Below are 19412 nucleotides of genomic sequence, written 5' to 3' on the forward strand. Positions count from 1 at the left end.
GGAGGCAGAGGCAGGCGGATCTTTGTGAGTTCGAGGCCAGCCTGGGCTACCAAGTGAGTTCCAGGAAAGGCGCAAAGCTACACAGAGAAACCCTGTCTCGAAAAAACAAAAAAAACAAAAAAAACAAAAAAAAAAAAATTCTATCTGGTCTTACTTGGGTCTGTCCACAACTCTAACCACATCAGTTTAGGGGTACGGCTCTTGGGTCTTGGTGTTTGGGTACTGAAGTCAATAGCAAGAGTGCTCTGTCCATCCCCTGGAGTCCTTCCTGCCATTTCTGTGCGTTCAGAGATGGCACCCACGACTCTCCCTGGGAAGCATGGCCCTCGGGCTACTGCAACCTCTCAGAGGATAAACTTTCATTCCTAGCCATAGCCATCAGCTTGGGACTTGGAGGCCTGTCTTTTTGGATGAGGTGAAGGGTGGGGGTCAATGCTTCCACGTCTAACTTACAGATGGGGTCCCCTAAGCACCAGGCAGATGAAGCCGCCATCTGTGCCTCTGGCTGAGATCACAGCCGCACTGTACTGACTTCTATGTCTGCCTCCCTGGCTCCTTAGTGCTTTGAAACCCTCCACGACTCTCACCTCACTCCCTAGCTACCCTAGATGGCGCATCTACCACCACTGTGACAGAGAAGTTAAGAAGGTTTTTATTTTTTTAAGATGGTACACATAATCCCAATACTCCAGAGGCTGAGGCAGGTGGATCACAAAGAGTCCAAGGTCAGTCTGGGCTACAAAGAAGTGGGGGGACCACTCTTCCCAGAACTCCTGGGGAGCTTCCTCTGCTCATTTGTCCTGCATGCTGTGTATTTAACTTAGGGTGCCACCTGTCAATATCCCTGAGCCACAAAGGAGACTGTGAGGCCACAAATCCATCTCATTTGCACACTGATATGTCCCTGAACAGTGTACGGCCCAGAGTAAGTGCTCAGCAATGTTCCTGATGAAGGAATAAGATGATGAACCAGAATTGTAACCAAGGCAGCTTCTTCACGAGGCTGGGCTCCTAACCCTGTGCTGAGACCCTGGGGTGGGGACAGGAAGAGGCACTGCCCACCAGGCTCTCCTGATGGAGGGAATGATGGAAGAGAGACTGTGGAAGGTTCTGAGCAAGGATGGGTGTGATGGGTTCTGTCTGGACGAGACCCTCTGACTCAGGTGGGATGACAGGCGGAGAGGGGCAAATGTGCCGCACTCATTCATCTGTGCTGTGGAGCGGGTATTGTTGTGGGCGGGAGGGCGATGCCTAGCCCTCGAGGAGGTGACCAGCTGCAGCTGCAACCGCAGCTGCACTGGGGGTGGAGAGTAGAGCAAAGCACTTATCCGTGTCCCCTTGCTCCAGACAGCTTGGGTGGCTGCCTCACCAGCTCTGGTCCATGGCTCTGGTCCATGGTCCAGGTGCCCACACCCCTGCTCTTGTCCTGAGTGTGGGCTGTGTGCTGGCCTGGGTGGTCCCCAGCTCCTCCCTCTACTTCCTTTGTGAGCTTGGAAGGTGGGAGGGAGGCATCCATTCCTCTCCTCCCATGACCCAGAGCACAATCTCCCTCATTCATGGGATTCTCCTGTGCCCTTGCTTCATCCTCCCACATCCCTGGATAAAGCAGAAATATGATTCCCATTGGGCAGATGAGGACATTAAGGTCAGGAAAGGGGACAGGATCCTCCTGAGGTCATGCAGCCAGATGGGGACACCAGGTGGGGGCATGTCTCCAATTCCCCATGCCTAGATTTTCACCAGGCAACAGATGGCTCTGTGGCTTGACTTGAAACATCTTAAATGACCCCCAAAAGAGTACAAGTCCAGGATATTGCAGGCCTCTAGGAGCAAATCTTTATATAACGTCAATCCTAAATGTTTTCATGTGAAATTCTGTGATTAGAGCTGCCCTGCTTCCCCCCAGGACTGAAAGTTGCATGCTGAATAAGCACTCTACCACTGAGCTATAGCTTTTTACTTTTTACTTTGAGATTAGGTCTAACTAAGTAGCTCAGGCTAGCCTTGAACTCACTTAACAACCCGAATAGGCCTTGCACTTAGGATCCTCCTCTCTTAGCTTCTTAGGTAACATTGCTGAGTTGAGATCGTAGGTCTGTATTAGGGAGTCCAGCTCAGATCCACCTTTACGTGGGTTCTGGGGGTGGAACTCAGGTCTTCTTCAGGCTTGTGCAGTAAACACCTCCACCCTCTGAGCCACCTCACCAGTCCACATATGTCCATCTTCTGTGGCTTGCCCTTGGTGATGGCTGTAAGTATTGCATTTATTGATCTCTTGCAGGCAGGCATCTAAACTGCTTTCTGTGGTGGATGATAGGAAGAGCTGGTACAACGGTCCCTTGAATAAGAATGGCCCCCATAGGCTCATGTATTTGAATGTTTAGTCACTGGAGAATGGAACTCTTTGAAAGGATTAGAAGGATTAGGAAGTGTGGCCTGGTTGGAGGGAGTGTGTCACTAGGAGTGGCCTTGAGGTCTCAAAGGCTCGTGCTAGGCCCAGTCAGTTTCTCTTTCTGATGGTCGTGGATCAGGATGTAGAACTCTCAGCTCCTTTCCTGCACCATGCCAGCCTGCATGCCGCCATGCTCCCTGCCATGATGCTAATGGACTAAACCTCTGAAACTGTGAGCTTTCTTTTGTAAGAGTCGCCTCGGTCATGGTGACTCTTCGCAACAATGGAACAGTGACTAAGACATTCCTCAATGTGGGTTCCCTCGTCCTTGTCTTTCCTCTGCTCTTCTCGGGTCCAGGTCTTCAAAGGTGCCCCCACTGCCCTTTCTGGCATGCCCTCTGCTTTCCTTATTCAGTGGTGTTCACTGTTCCCTTGAGGACACACGATCCTGACTCCCCAGATCAACTCTCAGCAGGTTTGGGTCTCACTTCTGGCCTCACCCACACTCCCTGTTTTGGACTAGACCTTTTTTTCTCTCATGTATGTGGTATTCTCACCAGGACAGAAGCTGTATAAGACATGGATTCCAGGGACTTCCTCTCAGGGGTCAAGGGCCTCAGAATAAGCTCCAGAAAAGTCTGTTGAATGACTGAGCATGACCACAACCTAAGAATCTTGGGGGAAGTTAAGGACCCAATTTGTTGTTTTGTTTTGGGATAGGGTCTCATGTAGCCCAAGCTGGCCTCAAACTTGATATATAGCCTGAGGATAACCTTGAACTTCTGATCTTGCCTTCACCACCAGAGTACTGGGACTGCAGGCATGCCCAGTTTTACAGAGTGCTGGGGATTGAGCCCAAGGCTTTTGCATGCTAGAGAAGTGCTCTAAAAATAAGCTGAGCTACATCCTCAGCCCCAGGATCCTGTTATTTCTCTCTCCCTCTTCTCTTCCCTTTTCTCCTCCACCCTTTACTCTTACAGGTAAATTAGGGAGTGATAATGGAATGGAGGGGTCAAAATGTCCTCACTCTTGGGTAGGAATGTGTGGATTGACCCTCTGTGAAATGAGTGTTGGCATTTGGGACAATGGCTGTGAGTATTGACACTGTGCTAGGCCCCCAGGGACCCAGTGGTATAAGGACAAGCCCAGTCCTTGGTTGTATAGGCTTTCAGCCATGAGCACCATGTGTTTGACATTTATTCATGTACCATTTCCTAATTGTGATAATGCTCAGACAAAAATCTCACAGTCCCGTGAGATTGTGTGGAGGGTCCTAAATTAAATCTAGGGATGGAGGAAGGCTTCTTGAGAAAGTGACATTTAAGCTGAGATCTAAGGATAACTAGAAATAAACTAAGCAAAGGAAAAATGTGGAGATGGAGCTGTGTGATGCTCTAAGCCATGTGAATGGGTTCAAGCTGTGCCTTGCCCTGGGAGACTCCATTTTACAAGTAGCATTTGGCTGCACTTGCAAGTATAAAGGGAAGGATGACTCTGCATCTTCATTATTTACATAAACATCACCACTGTGTAGCACCAGCCATGAGGCATGGACCCCACCACTGTGAAGCACCAGCCATGAGGCATGGACCCCACCACTGTGTAGCACTAGACATGAGGCACATACCTCACCATCGTGTAGCACTAGACATGAGGCATGTACCCCACCGCTAGCCATGAGACACAGACCCCACTGCTATGAAGCACCACCAGGAGGCACAGACCCCACGACTATAAAGAACCAGCCATGGGGCACAGACCCCACTGCTATAAAGAACCAGCCATGGGGCACAGACCCCACTGCTATAAAGAACCAGCCATGGGGCACAGACCCCACTGCTATAAAGAACCAGCCATGGGGCATGGACCCCACCACTGTGTAGCACCAGCCAGAGGCACCAGCTGTCAGGCAGAAAGTGACAACGTACTCCTCCAAAGAAAAAAATGTCACCTATAAACTTACAAAGTAGACCGAGAACATATGGGCATGTGGGTGTATCAAAACCATATCAGAAAAACCAAGCCTGAGGGCTTACTGAATATACCAGAAGAATGAAGGATGTAGCATTCTCCCTGAACCCTGTGGAGAAAAGGACACCTAACACTGGGTCGGGGGTGACTGCTCACCATCCCACCCACCTGTCACCTGGTGTATGGTGTGTGTGTGTGTGTGTGTGTGTGTGTGTGTGTGTGTGTACCATGCAGAAACTCCCAGCTGTCCCCAGGTTTCAGTTCAATTCAGTGGTCTCAGTAGCTTGATTCCACTGGAATTGACCTCCCATCTTTCTATCTACACAACTGCCCAATATCTGAAATTCCAACTATCCAGACTGGCCCTGTGCTTCTTCTCAAGTGTGCTGGAGTTCTGCATGCCTCTGTCAGTGTCCCACCCAGATGCTCTGCTGTCTTGTCTAGTCACCTACAATAATATCTGCTCTCTGCCTTTGTCTCCAGGGAGATCTCTGTGAACTGTGCATCCCTTTAACCCCATTACAGTCATCCTGTAACACCTGCATGAAGTATAATATGTGATCTGAGAATTAATATTAGTAATTAAGATTGGAACAAAAGAATTTATGCACCAGGTGGTGGTGGCACATGCCTTTAATCCCAGCACTTGGGAAACAGAGACAGGTGGATCTCTGTAAGTCTAAGGCCAGCTTGGTCTACAGAGCGAGGTCCAGGAAAGTCAGGGCTACACAGAGAAACCCTCTCTCTCTCTCTCTCTCTCTCTCTCTCTCTCTCTCTCTCTCTCTCTCTCTCTCTCTCTCTCACACACACACACACACACACACACACACACACACACACACGATTATTTATGATTGCCAGATAGCAAGGAAAATTGGGATGACCTGGTAAATGGCAGTCAAAGATATCAACAAAGCTCGTTAATTTATTGTTGATCAATAAATTCTGATATTATGGAAACTCACACAGTGTCCACCTATGTTTCTGAACTAACACACTCATAAAAGAAGTTATGGATAGGGACGGGGTAATGTGAGTGTTTCAGCAAGAGAAAACAGTAAAGAGCAAGTCACTATGGGAGGAAGGAACTTGGACAAGGCTAATGTGGCTGGAGAGAATGGGGTAACGGGCTAGGCCATGATGAAGGGCCTGGCGGACCGAGAGGACTTACCAAGTGGACACACCCGCTGTGTGTATTATTGAATACTTACTGTTAAGCGGGGCCTATGCTATATCACTAGCCAAGACAGACATGGATGGGACTCCTGATGGGAGTGTAGTGTGTACACCAAGCAGATGAGGAATCAGAGAGCACCTACTGTGTGTTGGGAACCCCGCCGAGCACTTACCTTCACCGGGCCCTTAGATCCCCACAACCATATGAAGTAGGGTAGCCTTGCAATTGAAGCAGAAGCCGAGACCTAGCACGGTGCCGTGATTACCCACCTGCAGGCATTCTAAGGCGCTACCCAAAACCCGAGGTCCACGGTCCATTCCCAGTCACCATATCGAAGGAAAACTGGGAAACAAAAACTGACGAAGGAAGTGGGTACAGTGGCGCACACCTGGCTGTAATCCTGGTGCCTGGGAGGCAGAGGTGGGAGACTCCGCATGAATTCGAGGCTAGCCTGGCCTACATAGTGAGTTCTAAGCCAGCTAGGGCTACATAGTGAGACCCCATTTCAAAAAAACAAAACTAAACTAAACTGATAAAGGAAGAGTTTATTTAGTTTGTTTGACAAGAGCCACAGAGAGAAAACTAGTTCTAGCCTGCTTTCCTGTAGTCGTGTTACAAGGTCACCGAAAGATAAGCTGTGGGGCTGGAGAGGTGGCTCAGTGGTTAAGAGCACTGGCTGCTCTTCCAGAGGACCTGGGTTCGATTCCCAGCACCTATATGGTGGCTCACAACCATCTGGAACTCCAAATCTAGAGTATCTATTCTCTTCTTCTGGCCTCCTCAGGCATCACCCACACGGTATACTGACATGCATGCAGGCAAAACACCCACACATGTAGAAGAAAATAATAAAGTAAAATAAAATGGTAATACTAAAGAAAGACAAAGCAAAGGCAGCAGGGTGGCTCACACCTCCAACCCCGGCATTTGAGAGGCTGAGGCAGGAGGATCACTCAAGAATTTGAGGCGGCTTGGATTACAAAGTGAGACTGTGTTTCAGACAAAGCCAAATTGATCAGACAAAAGCCAGGAACTCCACCTGGAGGTTTAGCTGGGAGCCAGCCGCGTGGGATTTCTCAGCTCTGATACCAGGTTTCAGGCCAGTCTTTCTCAGCATGGGGTCTCCTGGAGAACTCTCTACCCACCAGGGTCCATTCTTTCAGGCTCCTGCTGCAGTGCTACAGGAAGACCGCCCTTTAAGAGGCTTTTACAAGCAAGCTCTTTAATGCTGTTGTCTAGAGGATAGACTGGAGCAGTCCCCAAGGAGAGCATCTATCAAAATCAGAAGCATTCATATCATTCAATCAACAGGCCTATAACTAGAAACGTACTCTAATAGGTATCTAAAATGGTGTAGCCATCAAGTTTCTGGCATATTGTCACAGGCTGGAGGCCACTCAAGAGCCCAGCATTTAAGGGATTGGTGAAGTACGTTACAGGATGTCCCTCGCTGTGGAATGCTTGATACTATGACAGAGAATGATGCACTCTCCATGCACTGGAACAGAGCAGATTCTGAAAATCCTGTCATGTAGGGGAAAGGCCAGACATGGGACTGGATACAGGTCAGTGTCTGGTTGTTTTGAAATGGTGTGGGTGGATATGGAGGAAGGTAGATGAACATTTGAAGAGGCAATGCACTAACCTTTAATCCCAACCCTTAGGAGACAGAGGCAGGAGGATCTCAGTGAGTTCAAGGCCAGTCTGGTCTACAGAGCAAGTTCCAGGCCAGCCAGGGTTGCTTAGTGAGACCCTGTCTCAAAAGGGGTAAGGTGGGATGGCTGGAGTTCCGTTGACAGAGTGTTTGCCTACCGTGCACGAAACCCTGGGTTCAATCTCCAGCCGGTAATAGGTGGGAGCAGGAGGATGAGAAGTTCAAGGTCATCTTAGGCTACATAGTGAGTCTGAGGCTAGCCTGGACCAATGGGACCCTGTCAAAAACAAAACAAATGAAACACTCTTGTTCCATCAGTCACCTCTGGGAGGGAGTTGGTGGCTGTGGGACAGGACAGGAGAAAGCGATCCCAGTGTGCCCCCTCGGTGTCATTCAGTGTTTGATCCTGAGGATGTATTGAGAAGTCAATGAATGAATGAAGACATTGTGTTTATTTGAGTGACTCTCAGATCCTACAGAGAAGAACAAGATGTTTAGGATTGTTAACCGAGAACTGGCTGTCGCCATAGTTGCAGGCCTCTGCCCTTTCCTGCTGCAGCCTAGCCTGCTGTCTTGAGGCCTCAATGGGGAGTAATGCAGGCATGCAGGCCTTCCACTCTGTCCCAGAAACAACTGCATGTGTATCACAGTCAGGTAGGGACACAAAGGATGGAAAAAAAAAAGGCAGGAGAAGGGACCAGTGTCCTGAATATGGTGAGCAGCAAAATGCTCCTGGAAGCCAGGCCTGGTGGTCTTCACCTATCATCCCAGCACCGGGGAGGCTATGGCTGAGGACAGGGAAGCCCCCGCACAGGCCACATCTTAGAGAAAAGGCAAAGGCTTGTAACCCAGGAGAAGAGCAGGAACAAAAGTCCAGAAAAGGGAGAAGATTGGCTTGTTACAAACCAGGAAGACTGCTGGGCGGCTCAGGGGTACGTAACCCACCTAGCATGCACAAGGCCCTGGGTTCAAATTTCAACACCAAATAGAAAAATAATTTAAATGACATAAAAGGAAGAGCAAGTACCCTGTGTAGCTGGAACAGGGTGGGTGAGAGGAAGGTGGTAAGAGGTGAAGCTGATGATGGAGAGGAGAGATGGGTAGGACAGAGATGTTTGCAGGGCTGAGCCGAAGCGAGGTAGGGAAGAGTTGGAAGGCATTCAGTGAACATGAGGCCCGATCACATTACCCTGTTAAGAGCTTTCTCTAGCCGAGGGTAGAGATTTGACCTCAGGAAGAGACGGGGTCTACAGAGAGCCCAGGGAGGAGGCTGGGTCATCTAGCCAGCCAGGAAAAGGGTAACAAGGTCTTGAGGTGGGGAGTGGAGCTGGGAGCAGTCTGTCTCCCTGTCTATCAAAGGGAGCTGAACGAGATGGCCCTTAAAGGTTGTTCTGGGCTTGGGATTTGGTGGCCTCAGGATTTGGAATCTGGCTAGTTACCGCAACACTCACCGAGCGTGTGTGGCTGACTTTTCTGTTCTGACAGGCTCTCAGGTTTCCTCTCTTGGATCTGATCCTCACATGACTGACCAGAGCCCTGTGGTGTGAGCGTTGATGGGAAGCCCTTTCCATCCCCTTGCTGCCAGCCTCGCTCCTGTCCCCACTTCCAAGGGACAGATGGGTGGACAGCAGGAGGCAATTGGGCCTCCACGCCGCCGACAGGGTCCCAGGGGAGGGAATTATCTGAGAGTTCACAGCCTCTCTCTGCCTTCTAGATCTTGAGTTAAAAGCCCTCAGTGTCACAGCCCCGAGGGGCAGGGATTGAAGGGTGTCAAGAGAGGCAGAAGGAGTCACTTTTCAGCCTACAGCTGCCCACAGAAGAAGGAAAACCCGGAGTACTGATGGCTCCCGGCCAGGGGCAGGAGTCACTGGGGCTGATTCTGAAGATCAGGCCACATCTGCCCCACTGGCTTAATTACCAATCAGAGAAGTGTTTGGAGAAACCTGGCGCTGATGTCTAAAATTCAGGGAATTTTACAGTAAAATTGAAGTTTCTGCCTTCTCTTGAATAATTAGAAAATCTGACCACACTGACAGCTTATTCCTATGATATAACATCCGGCCAGACTTACATAGCAGCTGTCCCCAATGTAATTTTATTTTATTAACAAGCAAATGCATTCATGTGACTGCAAAACATATATACAGAGAAAAATAATGCTTTCCCCCTTCCATCCTTATCTCCAATTCCCAGCGGCCTCTTAAAGCAATCTTTATTATGTAACTCCAAAGTTTTGTTGTTTTAAACAAAATTTTATTACAGTTTTATTTATTTATTTTGTGCGCACGTGGGAGGAGGGGGCATGCGCCGTGGCTCATGTGGAGATCAGAGGACAGCTTGGAGGAGTCGTTTCCCTTCTCCCTCCCTGTGGATCCTGGGAACTGAACTCGGGTCCTCAGGCTTGTTGGTGGCACTTTAGCCCCTGAGCCATCTCACCAGCCCCAGGGGTTCTTCATGCATACATAAGAATATAAAATCAAAAGTTGTTATTTCCCACCCTCACATAGATTCACCTCTCTTCTGTCCTTGTTTCTCCTTCAAGAGGATTTCTCCTTCTCAGGACAGCTCGTTCACTGCTCCAGGCCACTCCATTGTCACAAGTCCCACGGCTTATTTAGCCAGATTCACGATCGGCATCATTTGGGTCATGCTCAATACTTGCTTCTATAAACAATGTAGTATTGATTATCTCATGCATAGTTTGCACACATGCAAGTATTTAGAAACTCTCAGGAACTACCCAAGCAGAGGGTGCGGTAGGCAGGGTGAAGCCCTCATTCAGCAGCATCCTGAGGCCAAGTAAGGAAATGTGACAAAGGCGATTCCTAAGAGCGATTTCCTGCATAGCTCAGAGACCATCATGGCTCCAGGAGCTAGGGCAAGGCTCCGGATTTGCCATGGCCACTGGCTAACTGAGGTTGTCTCTCTGGGCCCCCGTGTCTCCATCTGTGAAGAGAGGCTTAGGGAAGTGGATGAGATCTCGAAGGGCCTGTCTGGTTCTGACCTGCTGTGGGTGGTCCACCTCCCTGCACACCAGCCAGACTCTTGGTTGTACCTGACTCAGCCCCACTATAGAATCTGCCTAAGCTGTCTCCAGCCCCACTCAGCTGCCTCTGAAACACAGTCCCCTTGTCCCTTGGTTCCACTCATGATATCTAAACCCAAGTGCCATCCTCAGAGCACAGCAGTATAAATCTCCAGGTCAGACAGAACTCCCTCTATAGTATCCTTGATGGGTAAGTTAACCCTCTACCTGACCCATGCTTCAGGTCTTCCTTCAAGCCCTTCCTTTGTGTGGTTTCAACTGGTCTAGTCACTCAAACTCTACACAGGGCTCCTGAATGCCAGTGTTGCTACTTCCTAAAACATGGCCTTGAGGCAGCATTTCCCGGTGGCTCAGTTTCTACCCCCAAAGTTGCTAGTTAGTAAGTAACAACTAGTAACAATGTAAACATCGTAGAGCCGCTAAGACTATGCCAAGAAGTTCAGAGGCCATTACCTCTGTCTGAATAGCTCGCCTTTATACACTGGGAAGAAAAAGGTCACGTGTGTCCCCGAGTCCACCCCTTGCTTGTTCATTAACTTGTCCGACTTCCTGGAGGGTTTTTATAGTTGTTGTTCTTTCCCTTTTTGATACAAGGTCTTGCTACCTAACTCAGGCTGGTCTGGTACTCACTATGAACCCCAGACTAGGTTTGGACTCACAATTCTCTTGCCTTAGCCCCTACTCTTCACCTCAAGTGCTGGAATTACAGGTGTTTGTCACAATGTCTGGGTTTCACTGAATGATTATTTATTTAGTTTTCCTTTCTTTTTTTTAAAAATTTTATTACCGAGAGTATAGAAGGTTATCTTCATATTTTAATAGGATACCTACTAAGTACCAGACCCAGTTCTGGACACTAAAAGGTCTCAGGGTAAAGAAAAATGGGTGACTTTCCCTAAGCCTCAGGAAGATCTCAGACAACTCTAAACAGACAAAGATGAAGAGATAAACTGCTGGTGTGTCAATGCAAAACAGGAAGAGGCCAGGGTGGGATGGCACTCAGAGCCAAAGTAGTGGGGAGATGTCTCTGAGGGACAGAGAGCAGGCCACCACTGGATGTTCAGCAGGGCTCCTGTGGGAAACATTACCCCTATTAAAATTTCCCATTAATTGTACGCAGCATAGTCCTAGCAGGAAAGCATGTGATCTTCTCTACTTTGTTATTCTACGAAGCCAAGAAAAACCAAAAGCCACAGACTCACGAAGGGACTGTGGGTCTCGAACCCAGGTTTTCTGGCATCAGAAAACAGACCCTACAGCCTGACTTCTGCTGCTGCTGGTTTGATTAAACCGGTTATGGGCTACATGGAGATTTCCATTTAGCTTGGCCCAAAGGTGGGATCCTGTCCAAGGCCCATCCAAGCACCTGTGAAGGTGGTGATACTGACCACTAAGAGCTGACAGGGGGTTGGCCGGAGAGGGTCTCACTCTTCTGACCCCACTTAAGGTTCTGTGTATTCAGCTGGTTTCTAGGTCTGGGGTTGTAGGAGACACATAGGCAGAGAGATGAGTCTTCCTAATTCAGACCCTCCAGCCTCCCGTCCGTCTAAATGTGGGCTGCTGGCTTGGAATCCAGCCTTGAAAACTCCCTTGGCCCCTAACACTTCCCCTCTGCTTTTAGCTTTAGGCAACAGCTGGTACCCCAACCTCCCAAGCATCACTGAGACCAAAACAGTCCCTGGACACGAAAGGGAAGCCAGGCTGCAGGGCAGCAGATGGCTGCTCCACCCAGCCCAGGGCAGCTGTCTCCTCTCTCCCTGTCACTCTGAGGCAGGGTGGTCCTTCCACCTCGCTTCCTCCCCTCCCCCCCCCCATGCCCTTGAGCTTTCAAAGCCTGTTCAAGAGCCACATTTGAATTCGTTTCTAGCACTTACTATGTAATTCTAAGCCACTGAATGAATTCTTCAACTCTGTTTCCCCATCTATAAAATGGGTGGGTGAATATATAAACCACATAGATTGTGAGACTAAAATGATGAGTGATTCCGCATTGCTTAGAATAATAACAAAGAAACAGTTCCAGCGTTTAATAAACAATGTCCTAGGACATCTGATGCAAGCCAAGGTTGGTGGTGGCATGGAAGTGCCCGGGCACACGAGGGACCCCCCACCTCCTCTCATAGACCATGTTTATGTCTCTCTGGTCTCTCCAGTTCCAGACTGCTGCTTTGTGATCCTTGCTCTACTCTGGGCGCCAAGTCTTCTTGCTAAGTCCTGCCCTAGCCACAAAACTCCTCAGCTGACATTCTGCAGTGGGTGCCCTGGTTGCCACCTCTGGCTTTTCAGGGTCCTAGCCATCAGAAACCGCCAGTTCTTTCTTTCTTCACCTGTACCCTCATCCGGTCATCCTAGAAAATGCGGCCTCCAGTAGTGGCGGGGTAGCAGTTTGCACTTGCTCTTTCCTCCCCCGGGGGTTCCCTCCCACCCCATTCTCTCTGCCTTCCCTAACCGGGCTAGTGGCCAGATGAACGCGGTTCCTGAAAGAAGGAAGAGTGAGCAAGAAACCGCAACTCAGAACTGCAGCGTCTCAGCTTGAAAAAGACAATGAAGAAAGAGACCTCTCAAGATCAAAGGAGGGGGTGGAACAATAAGTGAACACGGGGGAACTAGGAAGTGGCGTTGGAATGGAGTGACTGCTAAAGGGTTACGGCAGGTACCCAAGCAGCTGCTTGCTCCCACCCCTGCCTTTTTATTCGCAGACCCTGGCCTTTCACCCTCCTTGGGGCATTGCAAGACCCGAATCACCGGAGGTACCGCAGGAGATCAATGGAAGAGGAGAGGATAGGGCGGGAGCAGTCAAAGAGAAGTAGGGTCCGGGGGGAGGCCAGAGGCAGAATGCATGTGGTTGGGGCCCACGCCTCCGAGGAAGCCATGCAAGGGTGACCCGGGATGCTCTCCCCGCCCCGGCCCCCTCCCTTCCCAGGGGGCGGCCCGCATCCAGGCCGGAGTCCGGGTGGGGCGGCGCCGGCAAGGATGAATAATTGAGGTAGAGGGGAGGAGGAAGAGGAGCGGCGGAGGAAGAGCGGGAGGCGGGAGCCGCCCGCGCAGGGTCCTCCCCACTCCGCACCCCACCCGCTCCGCCGCCCGGAAGTCGCTCCCCGCCTCCTGCTCCGCCAACATGGCCGCGAAGTCGGATGGAGCGGCGGCCGCGGCCGGCCCGGGGCCCGAGGGGCCGGCGGGAGCAGCCCGGGGCGGGGCAGGAGGGCGCGGGGAGGTAGCGGCGGAGATCGCGGGCCCGGGCCCGGCGGCGGCGGGGGGCCCGGGGCCGCGCTACGAGCTGCGGGACTGCTGCTGGGTGCTGTGCGCGCTGCTCGTGTTCTTCTCCGACGGCGCCACCGACCTGTGGCTGGCGGCCTCCTACTACCTGCAGGGTCAGAACACCTACTTCGGCCTCACCTTGCTCTTCGTGCTTCTGCCCTCGCTGGTGGTGCAGCTTCTCAGCTTCCGCTGGTTCGTCTACGACTACTCGGAGCCCGCGGGGACCCCGGGACCCGCCGTCAGCACCAAGGACAGCGACATCGGCGGAGCCGCCATCAGCACCAAGGACAGCGCTGTCGCCTTCAGGACCAAAGAAGGCAGCCCGGAGCTGGTCCCCCGGCCCGTGCAGTCCTCGGCCAGCACCTACCGCCGCCGCTGCTGCCGCCTCTGCGTCTGGCTGCTGCAGACTCTCGTTCACCTCCTGCAGCTCGGCCAGGTCTGGAGGTAGGAAAAGAGCAGGTGAAGGAAGCTTGAGTCCTGGAGTGGAATGCTGCCCCAGATCTGCTCTGGCCTTTCTAGCCCGCCCTGCTCCTGTCCTGACCCTCACCCCGACCCACTCCATCGCGGCTCTGCTTCCTTCTCAGTCAGCTCCTCACCTCTGCCAAACTCTGTTGGACACCAGATCCATAGCTTTGATCTGGCTAATAGGGCAAGAAGGGGCCAGGGACCCTTAGTGGTGCGTGAGCAAGGAGGAGTTGGGGAGCATGGGGACAAGTGTCATGCTTGGAACAGGGCATAGGGGTCCTTCCAGTCCTGACCCCTCCTCCAAGTCCAGGTACCAAGCCTAGACTTGTGGAAATATTTAGAAGTCTTTTCCAGCTCTCAGAGGCACTCAGTTCAGAATTGCAGCCCACCCCCAACAACCTGGGAGAGGCAGAATGTGAGGCAGCTAAATGACTATCCGGTCTAAACTTCCTGGTTTTGTTGAGAAAGGGTGTGGTGAATCCAGTCCATCACTCTTTGGCTCCTACTTCCTGAGGAGTTCCAGAGAGCCCCACCCCACCCCACCCCACCCCACCTCCAACAAAAGGGGCCAAGGAGATTCGGAATCTTGATTCTGACACTAGAAAGCTACTGGCTGCCCCTTAGTCCTCAGACCGGAAAACAACGCTGCGGCTTCATTCAAACTGTTCACTTCCAGCCTCCTTCCTTTGCCAGCAAGGAGGGTGCCTGCTGGGCTGAGTTAATTGGAGAGGGGGGAAATTCTAGACCACAGCTCCTCTGGAATCAGAATCACTCTAGTTCCTTGGGCTGTTCCCTGCCGTGACAAAATGAATTTGCTTACTGTGTGATCTTAGGCACACCTCCTCCTCCCTCCAGGTCTGTTTCCTCACCTGTGAAGTGAGAGGAAATCTCTACTCTTCCAGTCTCACTGACTTACTCTCTACCCTTCCCGTCTCACTGACTTACTGTTACAGTTTTTTAACCTGTTGGGATGACTAGGCAAGAGGAGGTCTGTGTGAGGACTCTGCAGATTGGAACCTATTTGGGAATGTAAGGAATTATCATAACAGATGTGTGGAGAGCATGGGGAAAGTCCCTCTACAGATCTAGAGGATGGTTATTTACTCTGTACACTAAATTTACTCTTTAGTGTATTCTGCCTGACTCAGAAGATCCATTTGGACTGAGCACTGGCAACTGGACCCCTGGTGTCTGGCCCAGCTGCTCACTTGTCGTGCGTCACCCTTGCCATGTTGTTGATCTTCCTCTCTCTGCCTTGGTTTCCCCCATTTTCTTCTGACAAGATGATGAGCATATTCTACTTTGCTTGCTCTGGAGTCAGGGAAGGGGGAAACACTATCCATGGTCTTATTATTATTAGCTTGACACATAAAAATATTCATGTCTACATCCAGGAACTAATCTGCATTTATCATTCTGTGCCCAAGTGGACAGATGGTGGGTTATTTTTAGATTCTGAAATGGTAACTTCCTATTCTGGGTAGCCAAAGCTTGGTCCCCCTTTCCCTTCAGCCTAAAGTGGGCCAGCTGCCCCACGACTCATAGGCTACCCTCCTCCTCCCCATTCAGAATCCACTTACATGATGCTAATAGGAATCTTCTTTCTTAAACAGAAACAGAGTTTCCCTCAAATATGGGGGAAAAAAATGGCCATAGATGGGCATCTTGGGGGCTGGCTGGAAGTGGCTAAGAGTCCACTGGACTCTGTGGTTCTGAGAATGAAAGAACTCTCTCTACTATTTGCACTGTTCTACACTGGGAAGGTGAGGGTTGGGATGAGATGACCAGAGAGGGAACAGTCAGATGAGCGTGGGGAAACCCAAGCTATGGAAGTGGTCCGTAGTACATGGTATTTGAAAAACTCAGAATCTCTCCTGGAAGAAAAAAAAAAAAAAAAGAATTTGGCTGTAGTGGTGTGAGGCCTGTCAGCATTTTAGACGGGGTTTGCATGGCCCTAGTTTGTGAATGCGTCCTCTTGATTGCATTTCTTTTAACCATTCACTTAGGCACTCAAACCTGAATTTACACTGCCATTGCAATTATTTTATTAAGCACTCACTTTCCGCCAAGCCCACTGGTTGCCTTTTTTACCTTCCTTCTCTCCTGTGTCTTTTCTAATAATTCTGTCATGTGGTTAGTATTGTAATTTTCACTTGTCGGATGAGGGAACGGAGGCGGAGAGAGGGGGGCACCCTTGCCCAAGGTCACACAGGGAGCAATTGGAAGCTTTGGAACTCAAGAGTCTGCATCTTCAAAAACCAAGCTCAAACCACCTACCTTGCAATTCTGGCACCAAAGTGTGCCCCAAAGCTTGAAGAATTATGAGTCTGAGATTGTGAGATTGCATGATGACAGAAAGTCCGGCTTCTGTTGCATGGAGATAAGAATGTGAAGGGGGGGCAGTTGAACCCTGTGGGTAACGATGAGGAAACTGTGGATTGTGGGAAAATGCTGGATTTGGGGAGGCTGTGCTTTCAGAGGATTTATGTTTTCATATTGCTTTGAAAGTGACCTTGAGTCAGGCTCTTCCATTTCTGAGCCTCAGTTTCCCTGTGTGCGAAATGATACGATTAGATGCAGTGATCCTAAGGTATGATATCTTTCTCATGACCCATGACGATGTGGTACAGTGCCATACGACCACCTGCTGCCCAGAACAGTTTAAGGCCATCAAGGTCAATTTGGGGTCCTCCCCCAATACCCCTTCTATATCTAGGTTACAATTCTGTCTCCTCTGCCTCCTAATACACCTGCCCTTTGGAGAGGTCCTGAAATGAGTTGGTCACCTGCTGGGTACTTCCCTGCATAGAATAGAAATCACTGAAAGGAAGAAGGGAGGCTGGGGTCTACAGAGAGCTGGAAAGCAATTACTGGCAGCTTGGCTGCTCACTAAATTCACACTCTGCAGTCAATTAGGGGAGATCTCATAGAAAAGGCTACGGGGATTGAGAATCGCACACCAGGCCACATTAACCAGGCCACAGTTCTGACTCTGGGTCTGTTGCCACCGAATGCTCTAGACCCTTGTCCCACAAGCTTTGGATTCTTAAACATCCAGAGGAGGTAGAGAGAAGCCATCCAGTTTGGCATGCCTGGAAGTTAAGTGGTGTTGGCACAACATGTTACCACATGAGCTGTTCCTGCAGATGTTTTGAGTGGTGAGGCTGGGATGACAAGGAGGGAGCCGTGCACCTGACCTCTTCAGATTGAAATCTGGGAGACTGCAGGTTATTCTGTTCCCGATCCCATAGCCTCGTTCTGAAGTCCAATCATAAAGACAATTTCAACTTTTCAGGCCTGCAGAGCGCCTTCAAAAGTCAGGAGGATCACATAGACATGGGTGCATGGAGTGTCAGACAAAGGGGTGTCTGACAAGTTATGGGAAACAAGTGTCCTAGACACGACAAAGGTACCACCTGGTCTCTCTAATGGGGCCATGAGAAATCATGGATCTAATATTGCCAGGTCTTGATTTCTCAAGGGAAATGGGAATTAGGAAATTAGGAAATCAACTACTAAGATTTTTAAAAAAAAATAGTTTCAGTGAGGGCCAATGAAATGGCTCAGTGGGTAAAGGTGCCGGCTACCAAGCCTGTCTGACAATATCTGAGTTCACTCTCCAGGACCCCATGGTAGAAAGAGAAACTGACCCCTAAAAGTTATTCTCTGACCTCTACACCTATGCAGTGGCACAGGTACACACACACACACACACACACACACACACACACACACACACACACACACACAGAGAGAGAGAGAGAGAGAGAGAGAGAGAGAGAGAGAGAGAGAGAGAGAGAGAGAGATTAAAAAGTAGTATCAGCCAAAAGAAACTTTGGAGTGGGAGGGGGTGTCTTCTTTACATAACCCCAGGCAAACACTTCCCAAGAGATAAAGTCCTTTCACACAGATGTTATTATTTGAAACGTAAAAGGAGGGAGCTCATAGACACTGCACACCTACCATGTTGCAGCAAGGGCTGTGCAGGATGTTCCAGACATCTTGCTTGCATTAAAACCCTCCCTCAGTGGTGATTGATACATTCATTCATCCGACAAGGAAGCGAAACCCAGAGAAGTCAAGGAACTTGGCTGAGGTCACAGGAGTGAGGGGGAGGGAAGGTGCCTACCCCCTTGTCTAGTTCCCAAACCCAGCCCCATTCCTATCATGACACACTAGGTGTTAAGAGAATCATAGGGAAATGCCTTGAGGCAGCAGCAGACTGAATTCTGGGGAGGAGAGCAAACAGATCCCTTGGTGGGACATGAATCTGGCCATGGGCTGGACACCAGGCTGTCCTTATCCACCTCCCACCCCAGCCCTCTGAGCTGTTAAGCCACTGAAGGCTGTTAAGCCAATTAAAGTCCCAACTCTGCCTCCTCTGACCCTGTGGGCAGCAAAGCAGTAAGCCATGAATCCCGCTCTCCCTAATCTTGAACTCATGGGCCCCGGCTTTACCCAGATAAGCATGGTTTCCTAAGCCAATTAGTGTGAGGAGACCTGGCATGGGATTCCTCCCAGCTGCCAGAGTCTGAGCACCTTGAGGTGGGGAGGAAGGGAGGTGGCGGTTAGGTCCCTCTAACAGCTCACCGAGTCCAGCTGTTCTGTCTCTGCCTGTGTGTGCCAGTGAGCCATGCACTCCAGAGGGCTTCTGCAGTGAGTCAGTACTGCGATGAAATCAGGCTCTGGATTCCCCTCTGGGAAGCTGGGTCGTTGGTGTAATGTGAAGAGCACGAACTCTGGATTCAGGGTCTCCACTCAAATCCTGCACCCACTACCTTGTCCAGCCACACAGTCTCCATCCCTTTGAAAGTAGAGACTAACACTGTACCTGTCTGCTTCTTGTGTTGCTTTGTGTCATGTACCAAGGACTTAGCAAGGGCTAGTCCCACTATTTAAGTATTCCAAACCTGGTAGCAGAGTAGGTGAGGTGTCTTGGCAGGTAAAGGCGAAGGCCATGAAGCCTGGCAACCTGAATTCAATCCCAGGGACTCACCTGGTGGAAGGAGAGGACCCCTGAGTTCCACATGTGAGCTGTGGCACACACACGCCAGCCCTACACATATGCACACAAAGTGAATTAATTTAAACACAATTTAAAAACTGGTAGCAGCCGTTAGCACCGTTATTGTTCTGTGAGCAGTAGCCAGGGATGAGGGCAGGGGGCTGTAAGCCACAGTGACATGGCACTCATGTATTTAATCTGCAGTCACTCATTCAGCAGGTATTTATGGAGCACCTGCTGTATACCTGGAACTGTTAAAAGTGCCAAGGATTAAAAAGTGATTAAGATGGCAGTGTGAATTATAGTGGGTCACACGGTATTAATGCTATGGGGAAAGATGAAGTAGGGGCTGGGGTGGGGGGATGGTTCAGCGGGCGAAAGCCCTTGCTGCACAGTCGTGAGGAGCTGAATTCTGATGCCTAATACTCACATAAAAAGCCATGT

The 19412-nt window shown here is 50.2% G+C and overlaps 1 protein-coding gene across 1 annotated transcript in view; it reads left to right on the top strand.

Moving 5' to 3' along the window:
* Positions 1-13358: 13358 nt before the first annotated feature.
* The window catches only part of Xkr7 (XK related 7), a 29674-nt gene continuing 23620 nt past the window's right edge, over positions 13359-19412 (top strand). Inside the window, exon 1 of the mRNA XM_016003917.3 lies at positions 13359-13942. Within this exon, the coding sequence (XP_015859403.3) occupies positions 13359-13942 (584 nt within the window). The remainder of the gene's footprint in view (positions 13943-19412) is intronic.

The sequence above is a fragment of the Peromyscus maniculatus genome, chromosome 4, assembly GCF_049852395.1.
Source record: "Peromyscus maniculatus bairdii isolate BWxNUB_F1_BW_parent chromosome 4, HU_Pman_BW_mat_3.1, whole genome shotgun sequence".
In the NCBI taxonomy this organism is placed as follows: domain Eukaryota; kingdom Metazoa; phylum Chordata; class Mammalia; order Rodentia; family Cricetidae; genus Peromyscus; species Peromyscus maniculatus.